Here is a 15,777-nt window from a genome sequence, read left to right as displayed (position 1 = left end):
GCACTATTTTGCCAACGTAATAGCGCCATTTTGCGATATTTTTATATTTTTATGGGAGTGTTATAATAACACTCACGACTTACAATATCTGATTATGTTAGTCATTTTTTGGACTTTTGTGTTACCAATATACTATTGGTTTAGGAAAGCAAACCTTTCCAGCGGTGTGTGATCTCCCAAAGCCAGAGATGGACAACACACAAGTTTATCTGCAGCCACAAGCTAACACAGACATTTACTGATAAAACCGCTTCCAACTTTAACCAGTCTTCCGGAGATCAGTTTTCACAACTGTCTAGATAAGTTGCTTGGAATGATCTGGGCTAAATTCTACATCTACATAGGTTGAGTCCGTAAAATCTCAAGACAACACACCAACTGTAAAAACCGTTAGAACTGAATGAAAACACTAAATGAATCTAAAAGAATTAATTAAACAAGAAACGGTCGAATGTTTTGCATGACGAAGAAAACGTCCTCACAAATCATAAAACAGAAACGATTTCATCCCGTCATTTGAAAAAGATCTCAATACCGTACTTCATTCATATCACCAATTGGTAAGTAAGTAGCTGACCAAAGCTCGTTTTCCTGGAGGAGATTTGAAGACTAAAAAACTCCATAATTATGTCCACTTGAGAAAAATATTCGTGTTCCACTAACTTGCTTTCTTTACAGAAGTGATGCCTAAAATCTAACTCACAGGCCATCATTTAACTGTGTTAGTTACGCAAGCGCGCAGTATCCTGCATCCTCAGATGATTCCTTGACATTCGTGTGAATTTCAAGCCACAAAGAAAACAAGTCGGAGTCCTCGCCAAAGTCGTCGGCATACAGTTCATTGAGGCTTTGTCTGATCCGTCTCGTCTGTCTCGCTAAATCATCCACCAGCTCAGATGCATCGTCCGTGATCTTAATGTCAGGAACCTCGATTTTAGGGATTCGCCTTTTTGTGCGTTTCTTCTTCTTGCGTGGTTTTGGTTGATCTCCAATACAACCAAGTATCTCTTTCATCTTTATAATCATGAAATTTCCAAGACTAAATTTACCTTTGGAAAGTCGTTTAACAATTCCATAATTCTGTATAAGAACAGCAATGAAGAGATTAATGCAGACAACATTAACACCCAGATTTAGAACTAAAATGTATACAGGACCAATAATTGCACAGCAGTCGTGGAAATGGTCAACCTCGCCATTGATGACTCCCTGGACGAGGAAAGACTGTAACGCGTTGAAGGGAGAAGAATATCCGTAAAGGTGCGTCCCGAACACAAGGTATCCTACATGAATACATGTAAACATAAACACTGCGAATCCAAGCGAGCAGTGAATGAGTTCCAGAACAGACCTCTTCATTACATGGAACAAATGTTGCACATGGCGATTAAACTTGAGTAAATACAGTAACTTAAAAGTGTTGAAGAACATCAGTAAGGCCAGGAACACTGATTCCATGTTATAAAGAAAAACGCTTCTATCGAAGCTGAGGAACTGGAAAATGTTCTTACTGAGTTTCGCCGTGTTTGCAAAGAGCTCCGTTTCTTTCAAAATGTGAGTAACAACAAAAACAATGACTGTTACAGTCTGCGCAAGTTCCAGCCAGTTGATTAACTGAGAGAAGTGAAGCCGAATGTTTTGAATCATCTGCTTCGTTTGCACGACGATAAAGTACATAATAAAAATCACCAGTAATAATTGACAGAGTATAGTAACAGCGCTGTAGCCACCACCAAGGTCGTACACGTGCATGGTACGAATCATGTGATTAGAAGCCACATAACCACTTGGTGAGAACTCGATAGGTATCCATGTAGTGCTGAACAGACCCACATGAGGGTTGAAAACTGTAAATTCAACTATTACAGCACTAGTAAACTTGTCAATCCAGTTAAACATGCTTAGTTCGGATATCACTTTCAGCGCAGTGTTTTTGTCGTAGCCCAGCTCTGCCATGTAACCTCCTGGACCATAACTACGAAAAGGAAGAATCTGTGTTTCCGTGGGGGATGAATAACGCCACGCGCTGGGACAGATCTGGTCAAGCAGGGCAACTGACATGTTTTCCGACGAAGAGAATGGGCGCCATTTTGGTTGATAGAAGGCGGTCTTGTCTTCATTACTGTATGTATACGAAGCAACGCACGAGTTGAACAGGCCTCGTACTTCATCTACAACGTAGCAGCAATCTTCAATGAAAAGAAGCATCATTAATAATAAAAAGTATGCGTCTAACAGGTGGAATTTATTCACTGAATTTCTACACTGAACTCGCACGAGGACAGACTGAAGACTTAAAAATAAGTCAGTAGCTGTTTTATCCTCAACTCGACTGCTCGTATTGGTTACATCCGCCTCTCATACAAAGCAAGGGTATATAACTTCGAGTTATTTGTACAAATAGGCATGGTGGTATAGTTTTATACCTGACTGGTTTACGGAGCCAAAAACTCGACCGAGAGACTACCTTTTCTTTACGTATTCCAAATATTTATAAAAGGTACTGCTCCTTTTTCGGAAAAAGGTAAATATTCCAAACCGAGTAAACCAACTCATACATCCGCGTTGTCTAGCAAATATCTATGGAGAAAATATCTAGATCTCCTCGAATTTGTGAGCAAAAACAACTATTACATACCTTTTTTGACCCTTAGCTGTCGGAGGCGTGGCATACCAACGAGAACCGCGTCACCATCGCCGACGTATGGACCGGAACTAACTGATGAAAGGTCTTTTCCATCATCATAGAGCCCCGGTACTAGAACGTTTCGTACCCAGTCCCACGTGTTCATGTGACTGGAAATCTAGAAAACGGTTAAACATGAAAACAGAAAAGAAATAATGCTAGCTTTATAAAATGCTGATATAAAACAATGACTAGAAAATTATCTACCTAAACTTGCAAAAGATAGGTTTCATTTACTTTAAAAAATAATGCAGGTGTAGATGCTGGTTACAAGAATGTCAGTCTAAATGATAAGAGTTTTCGTTTCACATGAACAATGACATAAGGTGTTGCGCGATATACGGTCACAGGAAAAGGGATGACGTACTCTTTTGAGCTGCCATGTTTTCCCATAAAATTAAGAGACCGTAATTACAAAGACGTTTATCTGTAGCGTACACGTACATTGCTAAGCTCTCCAAACGTCTTCTTCATGGACGAGGTCATCAGGTACCCGTGTTCATTACGTCCCCTGTAACAGACAACCATCAGAATCCAAAAATACACAATGTAAGACACCATATTCCTTAGAGCTGTATACATATAACGCTCTCTCATTCGAGTGGCCCTCGCATGACGTAGTCGTCTCTTGCTCGGCGGCTTCGGTATGCCAACATCTTCCTCTTCATTGTCTATCCCACTTAGTTTGATATCGTCGAAATCAGTAACCGTATCGACTAGGTACTTCGTCTGAGAGGACTGATCAACCCGCCCTGCCGCGCAAATATGCGACAGCATGAAGGCAACGAAAATGATCTTTAGAGGCTCTGATACAAATATGTCCATAAAAAGTGACATCCCCACTGAAATCAGCCAACTCTCGCTAGTGTCTGCACCCCATTGTAAACTATACATGACAACAAAAGCAGCCGAGCAAACCGATAACAAAATACAAAGTAGCCAGGGAACAAAAATAAACCAGTGTGGAAGAGAAAATTGACATCTCTTCCTCACGGGTATCCATGAGTTATCAGTTCTCTTTTGCAACCGTTTCTTCTCAATGGGTGACCTTGTGTAGGTAAAGATTCCCACGATCAGCAAATTAACTGGTATAATAATAAGATGGCTCTCCAACCCAATGATAAACTCTTGCAGGTTTATGACAAAACGGCCCAACTTAAGAAAGCCCTGGGTACTGTCCGCCCCGCTGTCAAATTCGTAAAACATGGCACTAGCCAGCATGGTGCTCAGCATTAGCGACAGGCAGCATGACAACCGCTGTACTCGAGTAAACCGGTATCTCGGAGGTCTTGTTGCGACAGAAAACCACAGATGCTCGTCGCTGAATTCTTCAGCTATCCTATTCTGCACAAAAAGTGTAAAATCCCTTCCTTTATCGGCTGTTGAAGAGTAACTAAGGGATCGATCGACTAAACCGTCACCTTTGTCCACAGCCAGCCACATGAAGCACGGAAAGTTCCAGTGCTCCTGAGTGGTTACGTTACAGACCTTGATGTGGTTCAAAAACCACGAGGGACTGGTGCCTGAGTTATCGTGCCACACGCGTACACTCCGAACAGGGCCAATGTTGATTTGGGTGGAAAGGACAAACGAGATTATGCTCCCTCTTGCGAACACAATGCACGAGTCATCTTTCATATGGCAAGGTCGACTAGAACCCAGCTCGCCCTCCAACATAATAAATACTTTTGCAGTAGTACCGGAGTTACGCCAAATGCCAGTAGATATCTGTATCTCGTAGACGTTGGACGAAGCTGAACGAACACCTAAGAATGTTCTCCCACCCACCTGCGGTAGGAAACAGAAAGAAAATGAAGCAAGACCAAGTGTAATTATTCTATACATTCCTGCCCTGAAATAAAATTTCGGTCAATACTCCAAGAGGCGTAACAGTGATCTCACGCAATATATCAAACACGAAAGACTGTGTTTGACCACATTTCCAAACACCAAGAAGAGTTGAAAATACGAATATTTTTCACCACCTTCGAGGTGTTCGGAAATGTGTTCAAACACAGAGAATCATAATAGTAAAAAAGTGAAAAAACTCTAATTAAGATCAGATATCCAAACACCGTCTCCGTCAGGATTTCCTTTGTTTAAACTTGATGAATTATTAATGAGTTTGAGAATGCAACAACTATGATAAAAATAAATAGCCCCTCAAAATGGATACTAGAATAGTCTGAATGGAGACATGCCTACGTTATGATATTTGTAGTTAAGATATCTACGATTTTGTTTCCCCTAACTGTTCGCAGTTAATTGCTATCTATTGACTATTACATACCTTCTAAATATTGCATTATGACTTCGAATAGTGTTGTAAAAAAGTAAAAAAAAAAAAAAAATCCGCTTACCTTAAGAAGATCGCGCTTATCAACCTTCCGAGCCCAGAGCAGGAGCAGCAGATAGAGTCCAAATACACAGCTTACCGCTATTATAACAGCTACGTTTCCAGTCTCTGAAAGGCGAGTCAGCTCAGAAAATACTTGATCAAAATCTATGGGATTCGGCGCCACAAGCAACTGACCTCCAAAAGAACTCAGGTGATTACAATAGCAGTGAATGGAGTCTTGGGTTGTTGTCTCAGCTGCCTGAAAGTACACAATCCACTGAAGGTAAGTGCAGACGTAGATGCGTGTGTGAAGGGAAAGGAGGGTGAGAGGAGAAGGCTTGCAATGCTAAAAGTTGCTTAATTCAAGCAAATCAGCGCAAAAAGGTCTTAAACTATGCATCACTGTTTAAACAGAAAAAATCGCGACATTCTATAGTATATTTACTATAGTTAAGGGCACGACAGGACCTACTCGACCGACTTGGGGTGATGACCAATTTCTACTTCTACACAGTTATAATAATGTCCCTTTCTCACTTCACATCCTTCTGTTGTCCACTCAGACGCTTCGTTGTTCCAGTACAGACAAGCAGCTGGTATCACTTGTATGGTGTAGTTTTCATCTCCAGTGAGGTACTGAGGTTCGTGATAGGTGGCACCTGCAGTGGGCGGCTCCTTGTACTGCACACAAGACTTCTTTGACCGTCCCGGGCCTGGCCAGCGCTTGACTCGAGATGTTCCAGAAATCTTTGCCTTAGCTGTTATCCCAATGAAATAGTATCCTATTTTCCCAGCGATAACATTATTTACCAACACTGTATACGGATCGCGTGAGCAGTTCACGTACCCAGATGAAATAGACACGCACGATGAAAAATCAGGTATTGTCTTATTGAGGTCACTGTCGCTAGGAGACGGCCGTTCCCCGTATTTAACCGACATCGAGAACTCTGCTGCGTTGTTTTCTGGACGCACCTTTAGCACCAGAGTCATGCCTGACTGCGTTACATTGATCTTGTGGAAAACAGTTCTGTTTGTTTTAACGTAATGGGATCGGGAACTGTTTGTCAAATCATGAGTGTTAGGAAGCTTGATAGATATCGGAGATTCCAGTTCTGTCATATTTAAAACATGTCCAGTGCTGTTCTTTAGTACAAGGCTTGACACTCCTGTAGTCACTCGTGCACCAGAGGAGTCCCAGGAGAAAGGCATGAAGTTCGTTGTAGTCATCTGTCAGGTGCCGAGAGAAAACATATCTTTAATTCGTTGAACGTAATCTAACCGGTTTCATCGATTTTGCGTGATATAACATAGATATGGGAAAACAATCACCACTGGTGCAAAACAAGCAAGGCATTTTTTTTTTCCAAAAACATTTCCCAAAATCACTCTTACTCTCAGTATCTCAGTATGCAACAGATAACTATTCACTAAGGCATATCATTTTTACATAGATACACAGTTAATCTTAACTGCCCTTTACCTTTAGAGCAACTGAGAAAACCGAAAATAATCAAATAGATGTTGCGCGTTACATTTAACATCACGGTAAAACACTGATTTGGGGTAACTGATCACAATTTCAAAAGCAAGATATCAAATATACAAAGAGCTAACAATAATAAATAGTGCTCGAGGGTACCATGACATCATTTGTATATATTACCAGTACTAGTTCGTGCCTACCTGGCTATCGACAAACTGCGTGTCACTACCAAACAAGTTTGGAATTGAAGGTAAAGTGAAACTACTTCCTTTGCTGGACAAAACAGAACCAGCTAGCAAGCCAGGATCCTCTCGGGAAACAAGCAGAGACATCGACTGCGTTGAAAATTCACTCGGCGATTCTCCGACGAGAGTTCGGGACAAGATCGTGCCTCCGACTTCCTCCAGAGAGTAGAAGATACTCCCTACTTGGTTTTTAGCCTAGAAAATGCATGTAATATAAGAAAACCTTATTCGACTAAACGACTTAGTCACACAACATTGTCATAAATAGGGTTTGGATATGGGAGTGCTTGGAATTGTCCTATCCACCTTGCTTTTTCGTCGTTTCGTTTCTTTTATTTCATTATTCCCATGATTACTATCATATCGCTGTCCTATTCAATAAAAAAACCATACCTGCGGCTGTGCTTCAGACTCTCCATAATCTGCATTTCTTTTCATCCTTTTTAATAAGAGATATGATAACAATGAAGTCTTAATTTTTCCATAATTTCGTTCAGTCTGGTATTTGCGTAAGTTTTGCGCATCTGGCGCGGCTATGAAGCTGTCGCTGGTGGGAGACTCATGGAGCGACTCAGAATCGTATATTCTTGCCTCATGTGATGACACTCGTAGAATGCTTGCGAGACCAGTCACTAGACTCTTGGCACCATCAAATAGCGTCTCGTAACTTTCCCCGGCAGTAGATTCCTTTTTAAACACTACAGTCATCTTTTGAAGAGCGTCTGTTGCAAGCTTCTGAAAAGTAGACAAGAAAAAGGAAAAACGATAGGCTATTAAATCATTGCTTTTGAAGTGATCAGCAGCAGTAGAAATGTCAAGAGGTGGACGAAACACAGCTGTTAGTTGCAAAGAAGACTACCTCCGAGATGTGTTGTCTCGTTATCATCAATAAACCGATGCAATGTGATTATGATACCGTTCCAGTGTCTTTTAATTACCTGAGCTTCGACCGTAACCTCACTGATGACCGAAGTTGCCTGAGCAATCACATTTGACACCTGCTGGACTCTAGCCACAGTCTCTACTTGAACAGCTGATAACTGCTGCACGATGTTGGATTTCATCTGCCAAGAAAAAAATATACGAGAAAAGATGCGCTACGCTATTGCACCGGATATCATTTAGTGCTGGGTATAAGATATTTTAATACCGTTGTTTCGAGATGAGAGACCTGGTGCAAAAAAATAGGGTTGATAGTACACCAGGTTTTATTTTAGAATAGACAGAATGAGCAAGTTGGGCTTGTCGTTATTTCCGATGTGTGATGCACTCTTAACCTGTATTATTATATCCTAATAAAGCTCTTTATATGTACGGGTTGCTGGCCGCACATATAGCAATTTTGTCACCAAGTTTGAGATAGTATTAACATAACATTATCCCAAAATCCCAAAGCAGGAACAGATGCCTGGCGTATTGAAAACGTGCCTCTAGTTGTTTGAATGTTCGTTTTCACGGGGCAAATTTGTACTTGACTCTTGACCTATACCTCGTTCAAAAACCTTTCGTGTTAGTTTCTAAAACGATTCATTCGTCATGGTCTGTCACTGCCTGAGTAACTGCTAGACAACAATCAAGTGCCATTGTAATACTGGTCAGAAGCAGTTACAACACCACAGTCATCGTTCCCTGCAGTTTATAAAAAGGTCGAGTTTCCTCAACGAGAATTACCGCAATCCTTTTCTCAGTCTGATCATCCTGATTCTCTCTCTGAGTTTGTGCAGCAACATCAACGGCCGCAATGGCTGCTGTAGCCAATTGAACAGCACTTGACAGGTCACCTGACTGGATTAAAGAAGTCAGTTCACTTCCGTCTCCAGTTGTCAGGTTCGAGACAACGTCCATCAGATTTGCCGCCTCGAGCCTGGGTTCCGTCACCTGTTATTCAACCGAAAACAACGCCAGGTCAGTATTACAGTGCGGCTACTTGAACCAAGCCATTCGGAAGAAAACTGATCATGACTAATCAAAACGTATTTTGAGAACAATGATGTTGAATCATCCAGACAACACTTTTATAACAGAGTCTTGAACAAAAGTGTTTTTCGCTTGAAATTGTATCCTGTCAACTTCTCTTTCCTGTATACACTCTACAGATCCCATCCTTGGAAGGGAATCATAATGAATTTCATTCGAAAAAAATAGCTTAAACACTTATTATGAGACAGCCAAACCAAAACCGTTGAAACGAAACACTCAAAACGTAGCATTGAGCATTGTCAAAAATTGTCAAACCTCCTTATAGGTATGCACTTTTCTGTAAACGTTGGCCCCAACCAGATTAATTCGTTTTCGATCGTTTGAAAAAGCCAACTTCTTAAAGTTCTGCCGTTCACACAAAAAAACTGGTTGACGCCTATCGCATATAAAGCATAATTTTGAAAACGCTGTACAGAAAGGAGACATTCTGAAATCAGAAATGCGGCAAACTTCGCTCTCGCGTCTATCTGTAACATGCGTCAATGACGGTTGAATTGTTTTCTCACAGCGTATCAGAAGGAAAAACGCTGCGAATACGGTAGTGATCTGGAGACGAGGTTGTGGCAACGTTAGTGTGCACAGGGCCTTTGAAGAGTTTCAAATTGTGTTGTAAAGTTTCTTATTCAGTGGTAAGTCTTTCCTACCTGAACAGGAATCGTCACTTCAGTAAAGGCTCCAAACATGTCAACCACTCGCACTCGAAAGTCAATAGTAAAGTTATTTGCCTTTTCCCCAAGAGGAAGGTTCGTCTGTTTACTTGTTTGCACCCCTTGGTAGACCACATTCAGAAGGTCGTTATTTGTGAAGTAAACAAATTCGTATTGCAACGGAAGATCAGGGTCCTGCCAGTCAGTACACGTAAAAGTAAACTTTGTTGTAAGAGTGACCCCGGATGCTGGACTGACTTCACACGTTCCCCCGACAGGGGGACTGTTGACAGTCACCTTGTACTCGGAATATCCCGGATATCCACCATGCCGTTGGGCAGTCAACACAAACTTGTACCGGACATCTGGCGCCAATATTCGAGGGTAAGTGACCAGGGTTGTTGATGACAATCTGGTACTTAACAATTGCTGTATTTCCGAGACCTCAGCCCAGTGGGTCTTGTTGGAGGTGTTGCTTGTGTCTTGGAAAAGGGACCATTTGTAAGTAAGAGTGCCTCCACATGAAGCGCCCGCACAGATTCCTTGTAGAGCAATTCTACCGGATGGGTTCATTTTAACATCACAGTTATCCACGCAGCTGTTAAATTACAAGGTAATACAGAATGAGACTCTGATTGGCTGAATTTTTAGCCCGGTGGAACTCCCATATTAAAAGTCGAGGATGCTTGTCAGAAAATTTGAATTAAACCCCTAAAGGAGAACAATTCTGGGCGTGGCTTGAGCTTTATTTGACACCTAAAAGATAGGATTGATTTCCAGCCGCTATTCGGGAAGGTAGCCCGAGCTAGTAGACCGGACTACAGAGAGTGGTGAAAATCTTGCCTAAAAACGGAAAAAATGTTTTTTAATTGTCATCACTTCGAGTGCACCCTAAAAAGATGCTTTGACAGTTTACAATAGTGGCGTTTCATCCTGAACACCCTTAAATTGAGACCAAAATCCTTGATTTACACTCTAAGCGAGACTTTGAGATACCCAACCTTTTCATGGGGGAGTCCCTCAGGGGAGATATTAAGTCTTTTTAGCTGATGTTTCTAAGTGTTTTTTTTTCCAAGGTTGACCCATTTTTCCAAGTGATAACCACTCAAAGAAGGAAACAATAAAGATAACATTCAATGGGCTAATAAGATGTTTCAAAAAGGTATTATTTGACCTTAAGCTCTCCATGATTAAACCACTGTTGCAGTAATTCATAACCGCCTTCAAACTGTCAGTAAAGAATTTTTTTTTCTGTCAGTAAACAATGGTACAGGCAGCTTAAGGCATCCCTGGTCTTTTAAAATTACTGGGTTTTTTTATGAGGAACTTAGAACCAGGTAATTTTTTCTATAGTTTTACTTCCACAATTGTCTGGCCTCAGGCCTATCAGTATCAATCCCTTTTCCCACCCCATGCCAGAGGGGGCTTCAATATTAAAAGACTTAAATTCCTACAAAGTACCAGAATACATTTTTTGAGGGGCATGGATGCTGTTCAGTTTCACTCCTAACAAAGGTAACACTGCACAGCAGTCAATACAGTTAACTCTGTTAACGATCACTCTTACAAGTAATGTTACCCAGTTAAGAGCCACACCCAAGACAAAGGAATTATTAAAACTTCAGTTTCCTTTCCCTGATGGCACGTTCCTGTTTATAGTGGCTTACTTTGAAAACATACTCTGCATATGCCTGCATCACCACAAGGACATTTTGAAGTGCAATATTGCAGTATGCGATAATTTTTTATCTCCTAAATGGTATTGCAAGTAACCCAGTTACCTTGACAATGCTGTGCAGATGATTCCCCAGAAAATATAATTTAGCAAAATTTTATACTTTTATTTCTAAATTTCAATTTTTTAATTTTATAATTTTATGTGATGTCTTCTTTAGGTAATTTAGATCAAAAAAAGAATAATGAGTTAGCCTTATTACAATTTAATTTAATGCAATGTAATTAACTATTACATACATGTAACAAACCTTATCTGTACTTCTGGTGGATCACCTGGAACAATAAACACTTCCTGAGTGTATTCAGCTTGCCTCACATCCTTCTTAACAAAAACTGTCAAAAAGTATGAACTGTTCTCCATCATCAGACTGCTGTTTAATTTCAGTAAAGGTTCATTGGATTCTACCTTAATGTCACCAGTCTTGTAACAGTCTCCTTGACCTGACTCTTGTCTGCACAACCATGTAAAATTGAGAGCTGTGAAAGATTCACAAGTAAAATTAGTGGTGGTGGTGATGATGACGATGATCATAATCTTTTAATTATTGATGAATTCATCAATAATTAATTAATATAATGTGTCACTCCTTTTCCCTTTCATTCATTCATTCATTCATTCATTCATTCATTCATTCATTCATTCATTCATTCATTCATTCATTCATTCATTCATTCATTCATTCATTCATTCAGTCATATATTCATTCATTCAGTCATTCATTCATTTAGTCCAGGTCTCATCAGTTAGTCAGTCAGTCAGTCAGTCAGTCAGTTTATTCCAGTAGTCTGTCTTGATCATCCTGTCAGTCTGTCATTGATAGTGCATTCTTTCATTTATAAGTGCAAGTAGTCCAAAGTGCTAATTCCGTAAGTTATCATTAATTCTACGTACAAGTCCAAATATGCTAAATCGTGAAAGTCAAGCATTAATATTGTGAATTCACCAAAACTACAGAGATTGTCTGATCAATCAATCAATCAGACAACTTTTTTTTGCATGTTATTTACAGAATTAATAACATCAGTATTATAAAATGGCAACCATTTAATAAATTAAATTACTTACTTAATAAATGCTGATTCCCCTCATCAGGATCATATGACATGGAAGCATTAAAAACAAGAGTCCTATTGAATCCTCTTGCCACCTTGCTTCCCCCAGCAATGATTGCAACCAGAGGACTACTGATTACCTTGAAATAACCTTGACCGACCCCAAACACCGGTGTTTCCAGCATGTTAACAGTGAGTCGTACCAAATAAACACCTATTGGTAATAAACGTGGGGTGACTCGCAGCTCAGGGGAGCTGTTTCTTGAAAGTACTGGTATCTCTTCTGCGTTAAGTTGGTAAACATTCCATATGAATGTGGTTCTAGGAGACAACTCACAATCGAGACCTACAACAGACTGGATTATAAACTGGCTTGAACGGTAAATGTCTGAGGCTGAAGAAACATCTGGAGATAAACTAGGGAGACTCACATTTGGGCTGTTGCATGGAAGGTCTAATTGAAGTAAATATATATAAATAAATCAGTAAATATATAATGAATAAATTATACATAGATTTAGCCAAGCCTAAAGCGGAGCTCCTGACTGCAATAAGTAATTAACCATAAAGAAACAAGAGTATTTGTTTTTCTTGGATCAGAAACTCAAAAAATGATCAATTGTGAGCATTTAATTGGTCAGCTAGGGGTTTTGCCATTTTTTCCAGTTAAATTTTAAAAACCGAGAAGACAATTGTGCAAGGAACATGTTGGGAGAAAAGTCAACAATGTGCCAGGGGTTAATTTGCATCAAAATTTTGCCTTGCACATATTCCCTCCTTCTCCCCCAGGGTAATAACCTAACTTGAACCCGCGATCCAATCAAAAAACCAGTCTCTGGTCAGCGGTCAACTTCAAAAAAACATGTGACCTTGATGAGCTCTAAACCTGAGCCTATGATATGGTCACGTGATACTGGTCAACAGATAGCTTATTTTGACAGCTGTCAGTTAACCATAACATGGATGCCCAAAATCAAAGATGTAGCTATGGTATATTATGGTGCTACTCTCTTATTTCTTCAAGCTATTGGCATACGGATGGATGTATGTACGCACATACAGACAGTCACGTGACAAATTTTGTAAGGCATGGGGCTCTGCTCACGTCCCTTTGGCGCACAGGAGCTTCACCACAATTACTTACAAAAGTAAATGAAAGGAGACTAGAAGTCATCTTAACCCCATTATTTTCTCCACGTGATAATTAAGTCAAGATGACTTTGAAATGCCATAAATAGTAATAAATAAAAAAGTGAAGTTTCAAAAATTATAAAATATGAATTATGAATTAATGCACACATGAATGATTAATTAATTAAATATATATTAATAAGTTCTACAAATTAATAAATAAATAAATAAAAAGGGATGGATGGATGGAATCTTTTATTTGGTTTCCATAAAATCTGTACAATTCCCAATTACATGCATCACTAGTTTATTACAGCAAGTAGCTTGAAATATAAGCAACTTATGGAAGCAAATATTACAACGAGGTGAAGCTAACTATTTAGTTGTCTAAACTGATGCCAGTAGTAAACCTTTTTTTAACTCACTTTTAAACTTATTCAAAGATGTTTCCTCTTTGAGATGGTGAGGGAGAGCATTCCAGACCCTTAGTGCCACTAAATGCAAAGCTATTCTTGTAACAATTGGTTCTACATTTAGGCAGTTCAAGGTCGAAATTGGAAGATCTCAGACCTTAATTATTTAGGGTATGTGTAATTAAAAGTAAACATTTGGGTAAGGTATGGAGGTGCCAAGCCTTTAACAATTTTAAACATCATAATAGCCTTGTGAAATCGCCTCATGGAATTTAATTGGGTCCAGCCCAATTCATTAAAAATTTCCCTAGAGGGTTTAGAACATGAAGCACCAGTGATAATATGAGCTGCTCTGTTTTGAAGCCTTTAGAGACTGTTGCTTTAAGTGTCACCTACTGAATCCCACACTATACAACAGTAACTGAAATAAGGTTCAATAATTGACCTTTATAAAACAAGGTTCTCACTTTTTAGAAATGGCTTAACCTTTTTCAGAATTCTTAAATTAGAGGTCACTTTATGCTTTGCAAGTGGACATACTTCATCAGGTTCTTATCAATACTAACACCTAAGCATTTAGTGGATTCCACTTGCCCTATATCCTTACTGGACAAGGAAAGTTCTATATTACCATCAAGAGCAGCAATTCTCTGTCTAGACCCGATCTCTTAAAATGAAATCTGTCTTCAGCAGAGTAAGGGTAAGATTGTTCACATTAGGCCAGATGGCAATTTCTTTAAGATCCTTACTCATTTTATCTTGCAAAACTGGCAGACTGAAACTTGAGAATGTTAAGTTTGTGTCGTCTAAACATTTAAGGATGGATAGATGGATAGATAGATAAATGGAAGAATGGAATGATGGAAGGAAGGAAGGAAGGAAGGAGTGACGGACTCTGGGGATTGAAGAACGAAGAAACAGAATTAAGGAACAAAGGAAGGAGTACAGAAATATTGAACTGGTATGGACCTAAGAAACTGACCCTGACTAGACTGAAAAGTAATAAACTTTACCATTTGGATTGAGGTGTGTTTCCATCAGCAATGGTTATTCCAACCATATCTTGCCATAAGTAATAAATTTCACTTACCACTCTTGAAGTCTGAGCAAAGTTCACCAGTGAAATTCACAGCACATGCACAGTGGAACAAATTACTGGAGGAGTCACTTAATTGGTCAATTATGCATGTGCCTCCATTAAGACACAGACCAGAGGTACAAGGATCATCATCTGCAAAATAAAACAAGCACATTGATTTGAAACAGGAAGGAAACGTTGGCATGAATGTCTTTACGATTTCAAGTACTTCCATTCAATTTTAAAATTAAACAGTTTTGAGCTTACGTGTCCGAGCTGTGACTGGCTCTGAATAAACCCCAGTGCCTGCTAACGTAACCCCAGCTACTTCAATTTTGTATACAGAAGCCTTCTCGAGTTCAGTTAAAGTGGCTTTAGTGACAGGCCACATCATGAATAGAGTTTTGATTTCACCGTCAGTTCCATTGCTGAAAGTCTGTCGATATCTCACTCGGTATCCTCTCAAGAAACCATTTCTTGAACCTTTAGGAACAGGTTCCCACTTCACAGTGATTGTTGACAAACCCACTAACTGCAGATGGACATTAGCTGGAGGAGCACTGGGTACTGGGTATAAAACAAGTTAAATATCAATGTCAAATCTGTTACTTGTATCAGGGCTGTGCCCTAGAAGTGCCTAGAAGTGTCTTTGAGTGACTGAAAAAACTTACCTTTTTCATACAAATGTAAGTGCTGAGCGCCCAGGATTTCATAGTTAGGAATCTTTTGGGTTCCTTGTAACTTTCCTTAGACCACAGCTTTGTGTATATATTAAATACAGTTACATTCAGCCACTCGAGTAAAAAGTTTTCTCAAGTAACTCTACTCTAAATTATTTTAAAAGTATTAAAAACTATAACTAAGAGGTTCATAAAATAATGAGTAAATAAATCAAATAATTTATACTAACAAATCCTTATACAAAATGAAAATGAATTCACCCCTCTGCACTTTTTGCAAAATTCCAGATGAATCTCTTGAGC

General features: G+C 39.5%; 1 protein-coding gene across 1 annotated transcript; it reads right to left on the bottom strand.

Annotated features, from left to right (window-relative positions):
• Positions 1 to 204: 204 nt before the first annotated feature.
• On the bottom strand, positions 205 to 15,361 carry LOC110050765 (polycystin-1-like protein 2). Its single transcript, XM_020756726.2, has 14 exons — positions 15,062 to 15,361; positions 14,807 to 14,947; positions 12,186 to 12,626; positions 11,368 to 11,596; positions 9,380 to 9,980; positions 8,427 to 8,633; positions 7,694 to 7,819; positions 7,149 to 7,490; positions 6,711 to 6,950; positions 5,562 to 6,254; positions 5,047 to 5,283; positions 3,131 to 4,474; positions 2,639 to 2,804; positions 205 to 2,189 (listed from the first exon to the last, which is right to left on the bottom strand). Exons 1-14 carry the CDS (start codon positions 15,186 to 15,188, stop codon positions 727 to 729), a joined length of 6,357 nt encoding a protein of 2,118 aa, XP_020612385.2. The 5' UTR covers positions 15,189 to 15,361; the 3' UTR covers positions 205 to 726.
• Positions 15,362 to 15,777: the final 416 nt, after the last annotated feature.

This window comes from Orbicella faveolata, unplaced genomic scaffold (assembly GCF_042242905.1).
Source record: "Orbicella faveolata isolate gen_17 unplaced genomic scaffold, um_ofav_v1 contig_36, whole genome shotgun sequence".
Taxonomy (NCBI): Eukaryota; Metazoa; Cnidaria; class Anthozoa; order Scleractinia; family Merulinidae; genus Orbicella; species Orbicella faveolata.
The sequence above is the reverse complement of the archived record's forward strand: the minus strand, read 5'-3'. Positions and strand labels throughout refer to the sequence as shown.